A 17,914-nucleotide genomic window follows, 5' to 3' on the forward strand; every position below is an offset into this window, starting at 1 on the left:
TCCTCCAACTCCTCCACATTTGTGATTTCAATGTCAACTATCTTCATGACCCCTAGAATCAAGATTACAAGACCGGGCGACCACAAAGCCCAATTTGCATGGAATTAAAAGTGCGCTGTGTTTGGGCTTGGACTCTTCTAGCCCCTGCCTTAACAGTTTTAATATAATTGGTTATAGTTAATTGGCTAATAACTGACTACAGGCCAGTACCAGTTACAGACTGCTGTGATGCTATAGTTTGGATGCTCTGCTTTATAGTAATACAATCACGAGTAATGAGACATCCACCCATACATGTATCATGTAGAAATTGTGTGTAACATGGGGGTTAAGGTCTTCCCATTGACACAAGGAGAATTCAAGGTGGTTTTCTTACCAGGCTTGTTCCAATTTGTTTATTTTAGTTTACACTTGCTAAAATGTCCCGTTTCATTAAATTAAAAGACTATCCTCCGGCATTGTAAGAAGGGTGCAGTGCCATCTCCTGGCAGTCATAACAAAATATGAATAAAGAGTGCAAATACTTATACCACAGTTACAACATACACTGTCTTGCCCACGCTCCGACCCACAGCGCGATCTGCATCTGGCAAGTCAAAGATTTGTCTTAAGTCCAACCAGCCAACTACAGATTATTGGAGTCAGTTTTATCAACAACACCAGCTTCTTGAAATAACAGATTGATGTGATTATAAAAGTGTTTCCTCTGTGATTGCATCTGGTACCTGGAACTCCCCAGACAGCCCTCCTTTAAACACCCAGGGCTCCGACTCCACACCCAGCAGGTCCACGGAGGTGTTGGTACGGCACCCTGTAAGGGACATAATTTAGTCAGACAAGGAATCGGGTAGGTCAATCATTCAACACTAAAATCCGCATCCAGTGAAAGGAAATTAGGGTTTACAGATATCACTTAGTGACCGTAATGGTTATAAGGAAAACCAACTAACCACATGCATATTTTGTCTCCTTTGATATATATTCTGAATTCACTGGAGGTGAAGACTATGCCGCCTGCACTATGATGCGTTAGTGTTGATTTTCTGCACACTTTGGTTCATTGTGAGGAAGGAAATTCGAATGTTTATGATCTTAACATACAGTGAAAGCAGTTCCTCCAGGAGCCAAAAGGATAGCTGTCATTCAGCACTCGTCCATCTGAAAATAACAGAAAACACAGGTGGTGAAGTCTGTACCCAAGATAGCCACTCGCTCCCTCACTTATCCACTCACTCACCCAAGTATCAACTCACCCACACATTTTGACTTGGTTACTTCCTTCCACCCTCCCTCCCCCACTCACCCAACCAACTGATGAAGGCCTTGGCAACCAGCACAGTATTTCTCAGGTCCCACACATAGGGGTAGAGATCATAGAGGACGGCGCGGTTGGTGCAGTTGACCACGCTGCCGTGGAGCCTTGCGATGCTGTCGCAGTCCTGCTGGAAGCGGCTGGCCCGCACGCGCCACTCCTCCGCCTGGACACACACGTACACACACTGTCAGGTACACAGAGACAGACACAAGATCCTCAAATGTCATGACGAAGCCGACACACAGAGTCAGTAACAGGCAGAGGGGCAGATGACACAAATACAAACAGGCACAGTTGCGCACACACAGACAATTACACACAGGTAAAATTATGACTGGACAGACATAGTAACACACAGATCAGGTATACACCATGAAAAACAAGTACAGTTAAGTACATAATAATAATTAAGTATAGTAGAAGTACATGATATGTATATTAAACTTTTAGTGGACCTAACTGTACTTTCATAATGGACTAGTCCTAGAGAGCCACAGCCCGGCAGGTTTTCTAGGCAACCTTAAATCTGCAAGGGACACATGGACACATTTTTCTTTTTAATTTGTGGAATAAAGTCATTCAGAGCTTGGCTGGAGTGAAACCCAGAAAGTCCTGAGGCTGCCCAGGACCACAAATGAGTACCACTCAATTAGACACACAGAAACCGATAAAATGTCAGTTGCACAAATGGACCCAGTGATAAGACACACACACACACTGAAGACTCTGTATTGGAATGATGAAGAAAGTGTTTTATATTAACTATATAATATTTTATTTTATGACATTTGTGCAGACTTGGCAAATTGGATTTATTAGTAAAAAGCCAAACAAAGCAGTTAACGATACACCCTTTCTTAAATTTAGATGTATCGCCCATGGGTTTGTCCGTTTATGGATTTCCTGTTTCTCCTCTCAAAGCCACAGATATTACCTCATTGTTAAGAAAACCACAAGATTATACAGTTTGTATGCTGTAACAGGACCAGACATCTGCCTCCATGATCGCCTCCTCCCTCGGCAAGGGCAGCCTACAAACTGTGCAGAGCTTGCATCTTTTGAAGCTTTTTATTGGATGAACGGCCACAACATTTTACATCATCTTCCTATAAAGCTGCACTCATGTTTGTAAACATTAAGTTCTCACTGAAGGAATTCCTGACGTGGTCCTTCCAAGCCAGCTTGATTAAAGTTCTATTTGCTTTATCTCAATGACTTTTCCAGTTTTTTCCAAGATGGGGTCTACACACACCATCACACAGAAAGCAGATATAACCACAGCAGCTACAATTACTCAACCAACACTGGCTGTGTTCTTTTAGCACAGCCTTTTTAAGAGTCTGTCACATAATGTAAGTCTGCACATAGGATCTGACCACAGACGTCACACATCCTGTGGGAGGAGTCTAAACAACAACTCCAGATCCTGAAAGATACTAGAAAACACCCATCTTCACATCAACAGAAGAGTGCTGTCTGACAAACAGGGGTGCAAGCAACTGCAAGACCTTGACATCAGGTGCAGACTCCCAGGCCCTACTTAGTGCAAGGGCTTACCAGGGTTCAAGCCCTGGGACCCGAGCCAGCAAAGGGGCACATGCAGCTTGGGGAAAATGTGTTATAAAGTATTCTGCATCCATGTCGTCTTTGCTTGTGGTCGGGTTTGCCCTCGTGTGCACGCAGCCCTGTGTCTGTGCCGCCTGCCAGCCTGCGATGCCTTGTGGGAGGGGCGGGGACAGAAAGGTGCACATGTTTGTTCTGGGCAGGTTGATTTCCTACTGGCCAGGGTTAAAAAAACTAAAACAAAAAAATGTATTATTTTGATTGGTGCATGGACCGCGGAAGTGGGGGGGGGGGGTGACCAGGCCCGGGCTACTATTGGCGCTATACATGGAAATTTGTGTAGGTAACATTATCACTTGTTGTCATTAATAAATCAGTACAATACCTAATTAATGATATGCATTCTGTTTTCTTTTAGTACATTTCACATTGCCTAATTAGGCTCCTTGCGCTGTCACTGTGCTTAGTACTGCCTTCAAGAAGTAAATTACCCAATCAGGCGCGTCATATATGTCCTGCCTCCAGAAAGCATAAGAAACATAAGAAACATAACGAGAGGAGGCCATTTGACCCATCGTGCTCGTTTGGTGTCCATTAATAACTAAGTGATCCAAGGATCCTATCCAGTCTATTTTTAAATGTTCCCACATTTTCAGCATCTACCACATCGCTGGGGAGTTTGTTCCAGATTGTGACGCCTCTCTGTGTGAAGAAGTGTCTCCTGTTTTCTGTCTTGAATGCCTTGAAGCCCAATTTCCATTTGTGTCCCGGGTGCGTGTGTCCCTGCTGATCTGGAAAAGCTCCTCTGGTTTGATGTGGTCGATGTCTTTCATGATTTTGAAGACTTGGATCAAGTCCCCATGTAGTCTCCTCTGTTCCAGGGTGAGAAGGTTCAGTTCCTCAGTCTCTCAGTAGGACATTCCCTTCAGACCTGGAATAAGTCTGGTTGCTCTCCTCTGAACTGCCTCTAGAGCAGCGATATCTTTCTTGAAGTGTGGAGCCCAGAACTGTCCACAGTATCCAGATGAGCTCTAACTAGCGCATTGTACAGTCTGAACATCACTGCCCTTGTTCTCAATTCTACACTTTTGACAATATACCCTAACATTGTGTTTGCCTTTTTCATTGCTTCCCCACATTGTTTGGATGGAGAAAGTGAGGAATACACATAGACTCCTAGGTCTTTCTCATGTGATACTTCATCCAGTTCTATTCCTCCCATAGTGTAATTATAGTGGACATTTTTGTTACCTGCATGTATTACCTTGCAATTGTCCACATTGAATTTCACTGAATAACTGAATGTTATGTAAGTCCAAATAGCTTGTGCTGCCGAGATTGTATTTTCTGAGCCACCTATTTTAGTATCATCTGCAAATTTGCCAAGTTTGCTAACTATCCCAGAGTACAGATCATTAATTTAGATTAGAAAAAGCAAAGGCCCTAGTACTGATCCCTGTGAAACTCCACTAACAACCTCACTCCAGTTAGAAGCGACTCCTCTAATCGACACCCTCTGTTTCCTATACATCAACCAGCTCATAATCCATCTACTTACATTACCCTGAATGCCTACAGCTTCCAATTTGAGGATCAGTCTTTGGTGAGGAACCTTATCAAAAGCTTTTTGGAAATCTAAGTATATCATATCATATGCTTTCACATGATCTACAGCTGCAGTTGCATGTTCAAAAAATTCGAATAAATTAGTAAGACATGATCTGCCTCGTCTAAACCCATGTTGACTATCTCCAAGAATATGGTTTTCATTAAGATGCTCCTCTATTTTCTATTTTCTGTCTAATAATTTTTTCCAACATTTTACAGGTGATGCAGGTGAAACTGATTGGTCTGTAATTTCCTGGCTCAGTTTTGTCCTCTTTCTTGTGGATTGGTATGACATTTGCTGTCTTCCAGTCAGTTGGCACATCCCCTCTTCTAAGTGTCATTTGGAACATTTGAGTTAGAGGCCTACAAATAATTTCCCTCATTTCTTTAATGTACCATCTGGCCCAGGTGATTTGTTTGTTTTTAATTCTGCTAGTCCCTTTAGTACCTCCTCCTCATTTATCCTGATCTCTCTTAGGGTTTGCCTGGACTGATTGTCAACCTGTGGCATGTCATCTGTCTTTTCTTTTGTAAAAACCTCTGTGAAATACTCATTCAGAACATTTGCCACATCTTGTTCATTTTCCAAGATATTTAAATTTTTGCCCTTTATCTGTTTCACTTCCTCCTTTATTGTCCTCTTGCTGTTGTAGTATTGAAAAAAGCTCATTGCATTGGTTTTAGCTCCAAGAGCTATGTTTCTTTCTATTTCCCTCTTTGCTTTCCTGATCCCTTTCTTAAGATCTCTTTGCAGCTCAACATATTCTAAGTATTTTGTTTAATCTCTGTCCCTTTTGTATGCGCTATACAACATTTTCTTCCTCTTGATATTTTTTTGCATACCTCTATTAAACCATTTTGGCCAATGTTTTTTGGTCCTCAATTTGCCCCACTTTCCCCCAATCAGCCTGTCAACGACCCCTCACCCACCCCATGACCTCTGCCTTCTGACCTTGTAGGGTTCAGCCTTCTTTCCATTGGCGCTGACGCAGTGGCTGTGGGCCTTGAGCCAAGCCAGGTCCTGCAGGAGGCGCTGGGCGGGAGGGCCGTGCTCGTGGGGCAGGAAGTACAGCCCCACCAGCAGCCGCACCTCTTCCTCGCTTAGTGGGGTCCGCCCTCTTCCTAGGGCGCCCTTCCTCCCCTTCTCCTGGGGCCCCATGGGTGCCTGAGGTGGCCCGTTCCCTGTAGGTTTCTCCTGGCGCTCCTTCTCCACATCTCTCTGCCCCTCTCCCTCTCTCTCTCTCTCTCCGTCTCTGGAGGGTGTGTTGTCCGCTCTGAGGCCCCGGTCTTCGCTGCATGGATCCACATCGGGGTCTTGCAGCCCACCCTCCCCCTCCAAAGCCACGGCAGGGCCGTCCGGGGCATCCGTAGAGGAGGCGTCCTTTTCTGGAGTGTCCTGGGATGGCTTCTGATTACTCCCCCTAGTGAAGGGATCTGCGGCTGCATTCTCAGAGCCTGACAATTTTAGACGACCTGCCAGGGAAAACAACCCAATATAGAAATGTAATTATACAATATATATATTATTTTTTATATACATATAAACAGGTTGTTTGGGTCAGTATCTCACACTCACTCACACATACACAGTGTACCTGGCTGCAGTGGCTGAATCATCTCCTCCATCCAGTCATGCAGGGCGAGAGACAGCGCCTTTTCTGGGCAGTACACCTCCTGCGCCTCGGGGTCCCCCACCCCCTCTGAAGAGCAGATACAGTCAGCAAGCACCCCACCCAAGCACAGACCACCTTCAAAGCAAACTCAAACAACTACCAAATTATACCACCCAGTCTGAAACAGGCTAGAAATTGGGGGTGCAATATAGAGGAACAAGTATATAGTTGTGCAAATGAGAGAAAACTGGCAGTTAGCGACTATGGCACAATACAGTAGAACCCCCCCTACCCACCCACTCCTCCTCATGCCCACTGACCCGCGCCCATACGGTGCCAGGTGCCAAGTGTATGCAGGGGGATGTAGTTGGCCTCAAACTCGCAGTTGGGGTTGAGCAGCAGGCCGCGTAGGTGGGCCTTCAAGCCCGGTGGGCGCCCCTTAAAGGGCCCCAGGAAGACACGGCGGGAATCATAGTCGTTGGCGTGCAGGTTGTCCCAGACCAGCGGGGGGCGCTGGAGCACCGACTGCACCTCCGCCAGTGAGGGCACGCTGAGTTCCCGCGAGATAACCTTACTGCCTGCCGGATGGACAGACAAACAGACAAACAGACAGAGATGGACACCCTGTGAGATCACCTTATTTACTGGTAGGCTGTCCCACAATTAAATTGACCAATGGCTGGTGTGTGGTCTCCCAGGGGAGGTTCTGATTGGCTGGCTGACTGCAATGAGACACCTGGGGGATGCCACCAGCCCCACTAATGGCTGGGCTCAAATCTACTGGGCAGTGGGATTTTAATTTTCAATTCAGCTAGGTGTCCAATTCGGTTTGTGTTGCGGATTGGATTTTCAGTTGTTGTTTCATGAGTCAACCTGTTGTTAATGTTTCCCCTTAAGTTCCTTCCCAGCACAATATGCATCACCTACGTCCTTTCTCTCCTACTTAGTAATGATGCTGTCTGCACATTTATAAATCATAAATTGAGCTAAAATGAATGAGCATTCATTAATCAGAGACCTGGATAAAAGTGAGGGAATGTGATACATCTGGCAAGATGCAAAACAGATAAACCCTGGAATCGTGGTCATGCTCTCTCTCAGTATCCATCAGTTTTTACCCAGTTGCTGATTAATCAATACAAACAAAAATGTTATGCGTCAGTCGCCTCAGACAGACACATTCTATACCCCTCCCCAAAAATCCCATCTGCCCCGGTGATGACCCAGGCTGTGCCGCACTATTAGTGTGCAATGTACAGTGGCATTTCAATGAGTGCCAGTCGCACTCGCTCACCAGTCCAGATGACCGTGATCCCGGGCAGCAGCTCCTCGCCCACCGTGTTAAGGTATGGAGACTTGGCCAGGCTGGGGGAGCACAGGGAGGTGCAGTACTCTGGAACACAACACACAAGACCATCAAAATGCATGACAGACTGACGCACAGCACCAACGCACAGAAATAGAGGAGGCCGAACTCCATGTGGTGTTTCAAGTTACCTGGCTGAAGTCCAGTACTGGCCTGTCTACAATCTGGCCTGCCTGGAAGCTGGAGAAACACTTGAGTTCCGCCTACCTGTGGGACAGAAAAGGAAGTTGGGCGGCTCCCCCAGGAAGTGGAAGATCTCATTGGCCACCGAGACCTGGGCGTGAGCGAATGAGGAGAAGGCCTCTTTGTCAGCCTGGCTCAGAGAGTGGTCGATGTCATCGAAGAGAATGGCAAAGGCCTTGCACCCGAAATTTGCCACCTGGGGAGAGGGAGGGAAGACAGGCAGGGGAGTAAACGCCTCAGACAACAAGCCCCACGTTCAGCTGACTCTGTTCGCACAAAACAAACAACACCAGATGGCTTTGGAATGTTTACTGACATCCGTGAAAACTGCGGTCACTCTGGATTCTTGTCTTTTTAGTCTTGTGTGACTCAACATGTTGGCATTATGATATAATAAACTATGTTGTTAGTGTGTTCTTTGATTCAACAGAGAAGGAGAAATGGCTGAGTTTTGGAGAGTTGAGGGGGGTCACACTACCTGCCTCAGTTTACGCTTCAGTAGCCCGATGTCACAGGAGCTGGAGAACACAATGTCCTGCCCTGGGGACAGCGCGTACACGAACTGCAGACCCAGAGACACGGCCTCCTCCACCAGAGTCTGCAGCTGAGCTGAGAGAGAGAGAGAAACAGTGAGAGAGGGAGAAAAGGGAGAGAAGAGGAGGTGGGTACGTATTTAATGTTCCTTCTACATCCTTAAAACAATTGCAATTAAATCTGCAACCAGTTCATTGTCATCATACACCCCACACAGGCCTCCCTCACACTCAATAGCAGTCAGAAAGTCACCATCTGACGTATCAGTTCTCCAGCTTAAATCCAGTTTAATGTGACATTCCACTGAACACCCACGCCCTAACCTCCCTGCCCTGGCCACTCAGCTGATCCCTATTTTTAGTTCGTTCAGACAGCCTTGATCCAAAAAACAATCATCGCAATGTCAAAAAAAAAAACGAGAAGATCGTTTAAAAAGAAAAAAAGAAGTGCAAGAAATGTGAAAAGAACAAGTAAGGAAAAGAAACAGAGAAAGAAGTGAAAGTCAATAAAGACTATCACCTTTCACTCATTGCAAAATATCGATCTGTTCCAGGGATGGCAGAGAGATGCAGACAGAGAGCGTTTGGGTTGTGTTTCGCCAGACAGTGTTGCTCTCCAGAGGTTGGCCTCCTTTCAAGCAGTGTGCGCACGGCCCCGGGGGTCTGCAGCATTTCTGAGAGGAATCCAGCACTGGTGCGCCACAGACATTGAGCCTGGGATTTCATTGCAATATTCAAGTATTTCACAGACTTGATTTAGCAGCCTCTACACGGGTAACAACACGAGAGTCAGGTAGGCTCCATCATGCTACAAAAAGGCCACTGAAAGAAGAAATCCGTGCCCAATGCCTTTCATCTGTGCTGTATGACAAACCACGAGAATTCCTGCTCTCTACCCCTGTACCTGCTGTAGAAAAGCGGCCATGTTTTGTGCACATTTAATTGGCTTTATTTTCTCTTCAGACTGTTCTCCACTGTTACAGGGAATGACATACAGCAATACTTCATCATGAGCAGGGCAACTGCATGTTTTGTTAGGGTTGAAACACTGTTTGTAGTCTGGGCCACATGGCAAAGGTCGGTACACTTAAAGGGTTCTCGTACAAGAAAAAATAACATACCAACAACAATACAGCAACAAATCAAAGGACTTACTAATACCTCCTAAAATTCCCACCCAAAACTAAAACCAAACATGTCCTTCCATAGCAACAGCTGTTTGGCATTATCCTGCTAAGTGACTAACCTATGCAGGGGCCAGCGCTGTCCTGGGACCTGTAGTTTTTTTAAGAGTTGACAACAGCCATGAAAAACGACAAGGTACAGTTGTAAGAACTTGTGCCCCGATTGCTAAATCTGGGTTGCTAAGAAGTGGGTCATAATCCGGGCTGGTTGTGCAGTTATGAAAGGGACTATAGATATAAAATTTAAATTTTAATGCAATAAAATGTCACAGCTCAACTCAGCAGTATATTTGAATTAATTGAAATATGTAGGAAAACTGTATAACAAGTCTAACCTCTTCGTTTGACTTTTTATAGAACTCGCTGATCTTAAAATAACACTTTCATCAAATATTCATCTGATATATTTAGATAAAGGAGAACCCTGTTGTTTCAGCATGAGAACCTGCTGTGATACGGACGTGATACTCTTCTACCGTCAGGCTATTAGGGAGACAGTGACCCACTTAAATGCTCCTGTTCGAATCCACTGAAAGGCTGTGAGAATACTACTGACCGGCCACTGCGCCGCTGACCCCTGTTAGACACACTGCAGCTATGTGCGCCTTAATCAGGGGGAACTTGACACTGAACTGAGGCTGTGCAGAAAATGTCGCCTCTTGCCAAAGTACTGCCATCAGGACAAGTGCTCTGAGTGAGGTCTGAAACTGAACTCTCAATATAAAGTGTACGCCTCCATTGTCCAGTGTTGCCAATGCACTTCAGCATGTATTTGTGCTGGGTGCTTTATCGCAGTTTATGTAAACACTTAGGTCATCGCTGTGCAGGGCAGTAATTTACCTTCACATGGTTTAGCGGTCTTGGCATGGACATTTTCCATTGTGAAACTGAGGATTCATGGTTGTATAGACCTTTTAAATAGACCTAACATAGGAATGTATTAGTTCTAAGTAATCATGGCTCTAAGTAAATAATAGCTGACAGCTGCTGAAGAAAGCAGAGAATTAAGGAGGTGCTTGTCTTATAACAGAAACTAGTAAATGATCTTGAGTTTTGTGTAGTCTAGATCAACAAACACTAGGGTCATTTTACTCTAAGCATCGTCTCTCCTACCCTAACGCCAAAGGTTTTGGCTCAAAACTGTCCGTCACCCAGCCCTTTGCTGAGTGGACACGTCTTCCCAGCATATCACCCACACTGACCGTTCGATCAATCCCAACTTAGAGCATAGAGCGAGAGAGAGAGTTGGATAGATGGATTTTTATTAAAATAAACAGCTTAAATTAGGCTGCTGACTCAAGATACAGCACCCACAGAACATGTTTTCACCCTGTAGAGCCAGCAAATCATAGATAATCAAAAGTAGATCAAAATCCAGAAATCACTCCGGCTCCCCAGGAAGTGAGATGGACAGCCCCGATCTCCAGTACCTCAACCTCCCACCCTGCCTCCCAGCTGTCCCCATGTCATCTCCAACAGTGACATTTTGTTCTGGAGAGAGATCCCATATTTGTGGGTCTGCAGTGATGTCCCACTGTCCCCCATTCTCTGCAGCGCCCCCCCACCGGTCGGTACCTGCTTCCTCAGGGGAGTAGACCTCCCTCCACAGCAGCCGGTGTTTCAGGTCGTCTTTGGGGCCATACAGGTATGTGTTCAGACCCCAGCGCTTCATCCTGCACACAAACACACACAGAGTCAGAGTCTCAGCCCTGCTTGCTCAGAGAGCCCCCCAGCCTCACTGTACAAGGTGTACAAGGTCTACTCTTGCTCACATAACAAGGTCTGCGTGTGGCCCTGCCACTGCTATAAAAGCCAAACTGGGACACTGACATCCAACCTGGACAAGGCCAACTGTTTTTCTGGAGAGGGTGAGATCTCAGGGATCTACATTCAAGGTAACCCCACCCTAGTGCACAACACTAATTACATCTCCTTTAATTGGACCCTCATGGTGTCTAGGAATACCACTCAGGACCTGCAACTAATACAAAAGGTTGCATCTCTTCACCAACATACAGAAAATAAATTCTTAAATAGACATTACATGGACAGACTTCTGTTCTTTTATCCCAAAAATCACTTACCTTTCCCTCAGCTCCTTTGCCCTCCCCTCCCTCTAGCCCAGTGGTTTTCAAACCGGTCCTGGAGTACCCCCTGCCCTGCTGGTTTTTGTTCCAACCAAGGTCTTAATTGCTTAATTGAATCCTTAATTGACCTAACAAAGCAATATACCATTCAATTAAGTAATTAAGACCTCGGTTGGAACAAAAACCAGCAGGGCAGGGGGTACTCCAGGACCGGTTTGAAAACCCCTGCCTAGCCTAATTCTCTATCTGTACCAACTGCCGTCTACCAAAAGTAAGAACAGGTTGCAAATTGACAAGTAATGGGGCTTGTAGTGTACTTGTAATGTAGTGTGTACCTGTAATACCGCAATCTGACCTCTTGCTCTTATACACTCTTATTAAGAAGTGCTTCCTTATGCTTCCAATTACTTACGTATTGTTAGCATGTTAGCATTTACTGTGCCAACTATGCCAACCCCACCAATTAGCAAATACACAGGGCTGTATTAAGTCTGGACTTGTTTGCTCATTGTACTAGGAAGTGTGCTTAATGTACCGATATTGTTTATTGATTGTATTACTGCACTTTGTAATGCTTTGAACAATATCATGTAAACTGTAAGCTGCCCTGGGTAAAGGCTTCTACAAAGAATTAAATAATACACTTGTTCAGACCCCCCCACAAAACAGTACAGGAACATACTGATCCTTTATAAATTCCAGATCGGTGAAATGCCCTCTGTCTGTCCTTCTTAAACCTTGTTTAGTCTTTAGTGCAACCTTGCCCTCACCTGTACAGCACTGGGACTGCCACAGCACTGGTGCCAAAATCATACCTACTACAGATGGTGCACCGGACCCCAAACACAGGCACACCCACACACAGCCAGGAACCACACTGACAAAACACAGAAACTCACTCACACACACACCGGACACTCACCACTGAAACAGTACCTTCCTCTGCTCCATAGACCAGGGCCTGCCATAGAAACCTGCCAAACCAGAGCACACAATGACTGAAATGATCATACAGAAAGGTTTGATTAAAATATTCTGCGGTTTCCAAATCTCTCCCAAAGAGTGCCCGAGTGAAACTACAACCCACGCTGATGGGCGCCAAGTGTGGAGAGGTAGTTCTGTGTCTTCAAAACAGGGGTCAAGGGTCAGGAGGGTTGAGACTCACTCAGGACACCCCTGCATAAGTGTCCAGCAGTGCAGTGTGACTTCCTATAGGGGGATACAGCACAGTGTGGATTTGTGGTACGCAGAGAGCGGGCCACCTGCCAATGGCCCACACAGTGTCAGCAGAGTGAGTTGGCATTCATCTTGAACACTGGAGCATTTGTGGCAGGGACAGGCAGGCACGAGACACCAGCTTCCACTGACAGATGGCTTCAGTGTAGAAACAGAGATGAAGCAAGATTCACATTTTCTAGCACTTTTACCCATTTCAGTTGTTTATGATTAGCAGCAATAAAACGATACAGATGAACCACAAAAGCATTTTCAAATATTAATATAACTCCACATGTACTTCCATGCAATTTACACAAGAACAAAATAACAAAAAGATCTTGGAACTGACTGATATACAGGAGTCTGCAGGTTGAAACATCTGGAATGTTTCAACCTGCAGGGAGTCTTCTTTCCATACCTAGCAGAAAAGTACAATGTGCTGCACTGTTGTTGTTTTGACTGCTGTCAGAAATAGATCTGAAATACAGACGGGTGACAAATCAAATGAAAAACATTAACATTAAGTGTCTCAGTAAGCTGTTGAGCACCACAAGCCCCAGAACAGCTTCAATGCTCTTGGCACAGATTCTACGAGTCTCTGAACTCTACTGGAGGGATGAACACCATTCTTCAAAGTGTTTTGATGATGATGATGGTGGTGGAGAGCGCTGTCTAACACGTCCGTCCAAAATCTCCCATAGGTGTTCAATTGGGTTGAGATCTGGTGACTGTGAAGGCCATAGCATGTGATTCACATCATTTTCATACTCATCAAACAGATGATGCCCAGATCTCCCGGTCTTATCCCTCATCCCATCGCATCTCTTCCTGCTGGTCTGTTATCTCTGCCTGGATGCACTCGCACCACCTCAAGCTCAACTTCTCCAAATCTGATCGCCTCTTTTCCCCCCTCTTCCTCACCTTCTGCTGACCTCTCCATCTCAATCCCATTGGAATCTATGACACTCTCTCCTTCTTCTTCCGCTAAGAATCTAGGAGTCACCCTCAATCCTGCGCTCTCCTACACCCAGCACATCAACACGCTGACACGCACCTGCAGATTCTTCCTGAGCAACATATGCTGAATCCGTCCCTTCCTCACCGACTCCTCGACTCAGCTACTCGTCCAGTCACTGGTCCTCTCCCGCCTGGACTACTGCAACTCCCTCCTGGCCGGCCTGCCTGCATCTACTACCCGCCGCTCCAGCTCATCCAGAACTCTGCGGCTCGTCTGGTGTCTCTCAGCCCCGATTCACACACACTACTCCACTGCTCCGCTCCCTCCACTGGCTCCCGATACCGGCACGCATTCAGTTCAAGACATTGACCCTCACCTACCGCTGTCTCACCACACTGCACCAAGCTACCTTCAGACACTCGTCTCTCCATACATCCCCTCCAGACCACTGCGCTCCTCCAGTGCCAGAAGACTAACTCTGCCTCCTCTCCACTCTCCTTCCTCCAGAGCTGCTGCTTCTCATCCCTGGACCCTAAGTGGTGGAACGACCTGCCCACCGAAGTCAAACAGCAGAGTCTCTGACCTTCTTTTGGCGATTACTCAAGACACATCTTTTCAGACAGTACTTCAGTAATTTAGTCATTTACTCTCCTGTAAGATTACACTTATACAACGTTTTGTCATACTCTTGCCTTTGCATTACTAGCACTTGTATTGTTTATTTTGATTTCCCCTAGGCTCCCTTTCCCTTAGCTCTTAACTTTCACATAACATCTTGTCTGCACTGATCAGCTTTTCACTCTAGGATGAAAGACCTTATACATTGCTTACTGTATATCATATATGCATAAACTGTGTATTTGTATTTGTATTGAATTGCAACGTATTATTGCACTTTGTATTGTGCTTATATTTTGTAAGTCGCCCTGGACAAGGGTATCTGCTAATAAATAATAATAATAATAATATTCTTCCACTCATTTATTCAGGTTTTCCCTTTAATTTGTTACCCATCTGTAGCTTTATATAATAATAATAATGTTGCTTTATTATTTATCATACTAGCTTTCTCAGAAGATCCTTACATTGATACTCCACACAAAACCTACCAGATTTTCATTTAATGACTGAGAAACTAGGAACCACCCAGAACACAAGATTTCTCCAAAGCCAGGTTGAGGAGAGTCACCTTGTGTTGCTACAGGAAGACTACTGGGTCGACTTCCTGTTAGCACTGGCCTGGATTAAGGAGCTCTTTCTTTAAAATTCACAGTTGCAAAACAAGAATGAGAAGGAATGCTTTTTAATCAACTAAGACACATTGTGGAATTATGAATATTTAATCTCAGTAAGATGTGTCCTTGTGCTGTTTCGTAGCTCTTAGGTATCAGTGGATCATCATTCTCTGATCAACACTTTGTTGTTTGCTCATTTAATGCAGTCAGATTGTATCTGCTGAAGCTCACACATGGAATTCAGTAAAACTAGCCTAAATTATTAAATTGATCAATTTATTTGGAATCATTACAAGCAGAACTACACAGCTGGAGCAAATTGCACGTGTCTGTTGCTGATTTTATCATGATAATATTATTGCGGTTGTTGTGATTGTTGTGGTAGTAGCTTATGCATCACATATTCATGACAAGGACTATTTCTAACAGACATACACATGGACAGACTGGATGAATGGGTGGCGGTGTGGTCAGGACAGATCAATCAGTGAGCGTGTAGTAACTAGGTTGATATCCTTATTGTTGTTAACTCTGCTCACTCACACCTGGATCTCTGTCCCAATTACACCCACCTCTGCACTCAGCGCCTTCCCACCCCCGCCTCCCTCTCTCAGGGGTGGTGTAGTCTGCCCACACCAGAGCACAATCGGGTGATTAGGCCTGGCATAGAGGTGGGCAGAGGGGGTGGATAAACCCCATTGTCGGAGCTGTCATTTTTCTACACTACTTACAATACAAAGTCAGGAACACCATGATATCCAAGTCGTTTTGCATACAATTCAATATCAAGAAAACAAGAACAAAAAAGCCAGGGGGGGTAAAAATGTGTAATGTACTAACACAAGTGAGGATTATAGTTATGTTACCAGACGACGGAATTAAATGCGTTTTATTAACATTATTATTATTATTATTATTATTATTATTATTATTATTAAGAATTAGAATGTCAGGAGAATGCAACACTTGTAGCGATTTGGCAGCACCCCCGCAACTGTCACCGCACATCAACGACAACCCGCAATCTGCTTTGTAATAACATCGGTCCAATAAATAGAAACATGTTTGCATGTTAAGCTAACATACATGTACAGAAAAAAAAAACGAATAGGAAACAAAGCCCCCACCTTCCACAACTCCACAAAGGAATCCCTGTTTCTCCTCCATTGCTGCTGCTGCGCCCTCCCTCCCACAGTCTGATGAGCATAGACTCGGAAAAAGAAAAGAAGGAGAGAAGACAGAGATGTATATGTGCACCGCTCCTCAAAGGTCGGGGAGGCTCGCCATATCCTCCCTTCTCCGTGGGTTGCAGGCAACGGTCACACACACGTTAGTCCTCCCAGCGCCCCTGCAGAAGAAGGGAGGTGCTGCCCGGGGGCTGACACACCGCTGCGCCGCTGCTCCCTCCCCGGGCCCGGGGTGACACCGCGCCGCTGCCCGTCCCTGTCTGCGCCGGAGAGGGTGGGTCTCCCCTGGCAGGAGCAGCTCGCCCCAGTGGGGATATTTTTCCACTTGTTTGAGTCGGGGGGAAGAAGCTAAGTGCACAAAGAGCTCATGCCAAGCGGGGAGGGGATTTGGTTTCACCTCCGCACCAGAGAAAAAGAAAAGAAAGGAAGGAGGGGGGAAAAAAAGACACCTTTTCTCCGCTCCAAACTGTTATTCGCTTACGGCGCTTGACCGCTGTGGCAAACTCAGACGAGCGCCGTCTAGCGGGGTAGGGCTGCATCGCAATCCGGCTGGGGAGGACAGGTGCATTTATTAAAGCAATCCTTTTTTTCCCCCCAATATAAATACATAAACTAAAGGTAACAAATATGTCTTACTCGGAGGCTATTGTGGTGTAATAATGTATCCCTTCTCCCTAATACAATTTGTATGGGATGCGTTTCTGCAGTTTTTCTTCTACCAATCAATCAATCAATCAATCAATCAAAGCAGCATGCAATCAGTACTACCTCCTCCTACAGTGATGACTGACACCCCTACATGTTCACACTTCTAATAAGTAGCAAAACTATCCAACTCTGAATGATACATAATTGCTTTTCTGAAGAAACAATCCATATCATTCACATTTAGATCAAAGTCACAAATTACTACAAGACAGACAGACAGATCCCAGGCTGCTGTATTGAGCTGTTATGAATCTGGTACATAAGTAATCAAGCACGTAAACTGATTAATGAATACAACACTGCTTGACTGATGTGTTGTGGTGTGTTGGTGTTGTTGTCCCTGTCTGTACCACATAAAGGGCCTTATTGAGCCCTACAGAGAGCATTCGTCTCTACCATAGACGGCTTTGGGATCTTAATTATTGACATTCTTAGCTTGCCCACTTGTTGTGCATCCTTTTCAAGTGCATAGGTATTTGGGGGGATGTAATTAATGATGCACACAAAGCTTAAAAATCCACTGAAGGACAACTGAGGTGTGTAACCACTGGAGTAGGTCTGTTCTTCACTTGAACCCCTTCCATGTAAGTTTGAGGTTTTCATTTTCCGTGTTGTTTTCTCTTGATTTTACTTTGGGCCTGTATTTCAAGAGCTCAGAGTCTCCTGCTCAGATCTGTGACTCCTAAATACACTCACCTAAAGGATTATTAGGAACATCATACTAATACTGTGTTTGACCCCCTTTCGCCTTCAGAACTGCCTTAATTCTACGTGGCATTGATTCAACAAGGTGCTGAAAGCATTCTTTAGAAATGTTGGCCCATATTGATAGGATAGCATCTTGCAGTTGATGGAGATTTGTGGGATGCACATCCAGGGCACGAAGCTCCCGTTCCACCACATCCCAAAGATGCTCTATTGGGTTGAGATCTGGTGACTGTGGGGGCCAGTTTAGTACAGTGAACTCATTGTCATGTTCAAGAAACCAATTTGAAATGATTCGACCTTTGTGACATGGTGCATTATCCTGCTGGAAGTAGCCATCAGAGGATGGGTACATGGTGGTCATAAAGGGATGGACATGGTCAGAAACAATGCTCAGGTAGGCCGTGGCATTTAAACGATGCCCAATTGGCACTAAGGGGCCTAAAGTGTG

General features: G+C 45.3%; 1 protein-coding gene across 2 annotated transcripts in view; it reads right to left on the bottom strand.

Annotated features, from left to right (window-relative positions):
• Positions 1-16,543, bottom strand: part of LOC136764341 (protein O-GlcNAcase) — a 33,711-nt gene extending 17,168 nt beyond the window's left edge. Inside the window, exons 1-12 of one of the 2 annotated variants that reach the window (XM_066718314.1) lie at positions 15,991-16,543; positions 12,375-12,426; positions 10,941-11,038; positions 8,127-8,257; positions 7,673-7,844; positions 7,394-7,492; positions 6,420-6,677; positions 6,082-6,186; positions 5,439-5,959; positions 1,304-1,478; positions 1,102-1,158; positions 726-811 (exon numbers count right to left, since the gene is read on the bottom strand). In XM_066718314.1, coding sequence (XP_066574411.1) covers positions 726-811; positions 1,102-1,158; positions 1,304-1,478; positions 5,439-5,959; positions 6,082-6,186; positions 6,420-6,677; positions 7,394-7,492; positions 7,673-7,844; positions 8,127-8,257; positions 10,941-11,038; positions 12,375-12,426; positions 15,991-16,030 — 1,794 coding nt within the window. In that variant the 5' untranslated portion in view covers positions 16,031-16,543. Of the gene's footprint in view, positions 1-725; positions 812-1,101; positions 1,159-1,303; positions 1,500-5,438; positions 5,960-6,081; positions 6,187-6,419; positions 6,678-7,393; positions 7,493-7,672; positions 7,845-8,126; positions 8,258-10,940; positions 11,039-12,374; positions 12,427-15,990 lie in introns of both variants that reach the window. The other variant, XM_066718313.1, reaches the window with a different exon arrangement.
• Between the last annotated feature and the right edge of the window lie 1,371 nt (positions 16,544-17,914).

Source organism: Amia ocellicauda, chromosome 12 (assembly GCF_036373705.1).
Source record: "Amia ocellicauda isolate fAmiCal2 chromosome 12, fAmiCal2.hap1, whole genome shotgun sequence".
Classification (NCBI taxonomy): Eukaryota; Metazoa; Chordata; class Actinopteri; order Amiiformes; family Amiidae; genus Amia; species Amia ocellicauda.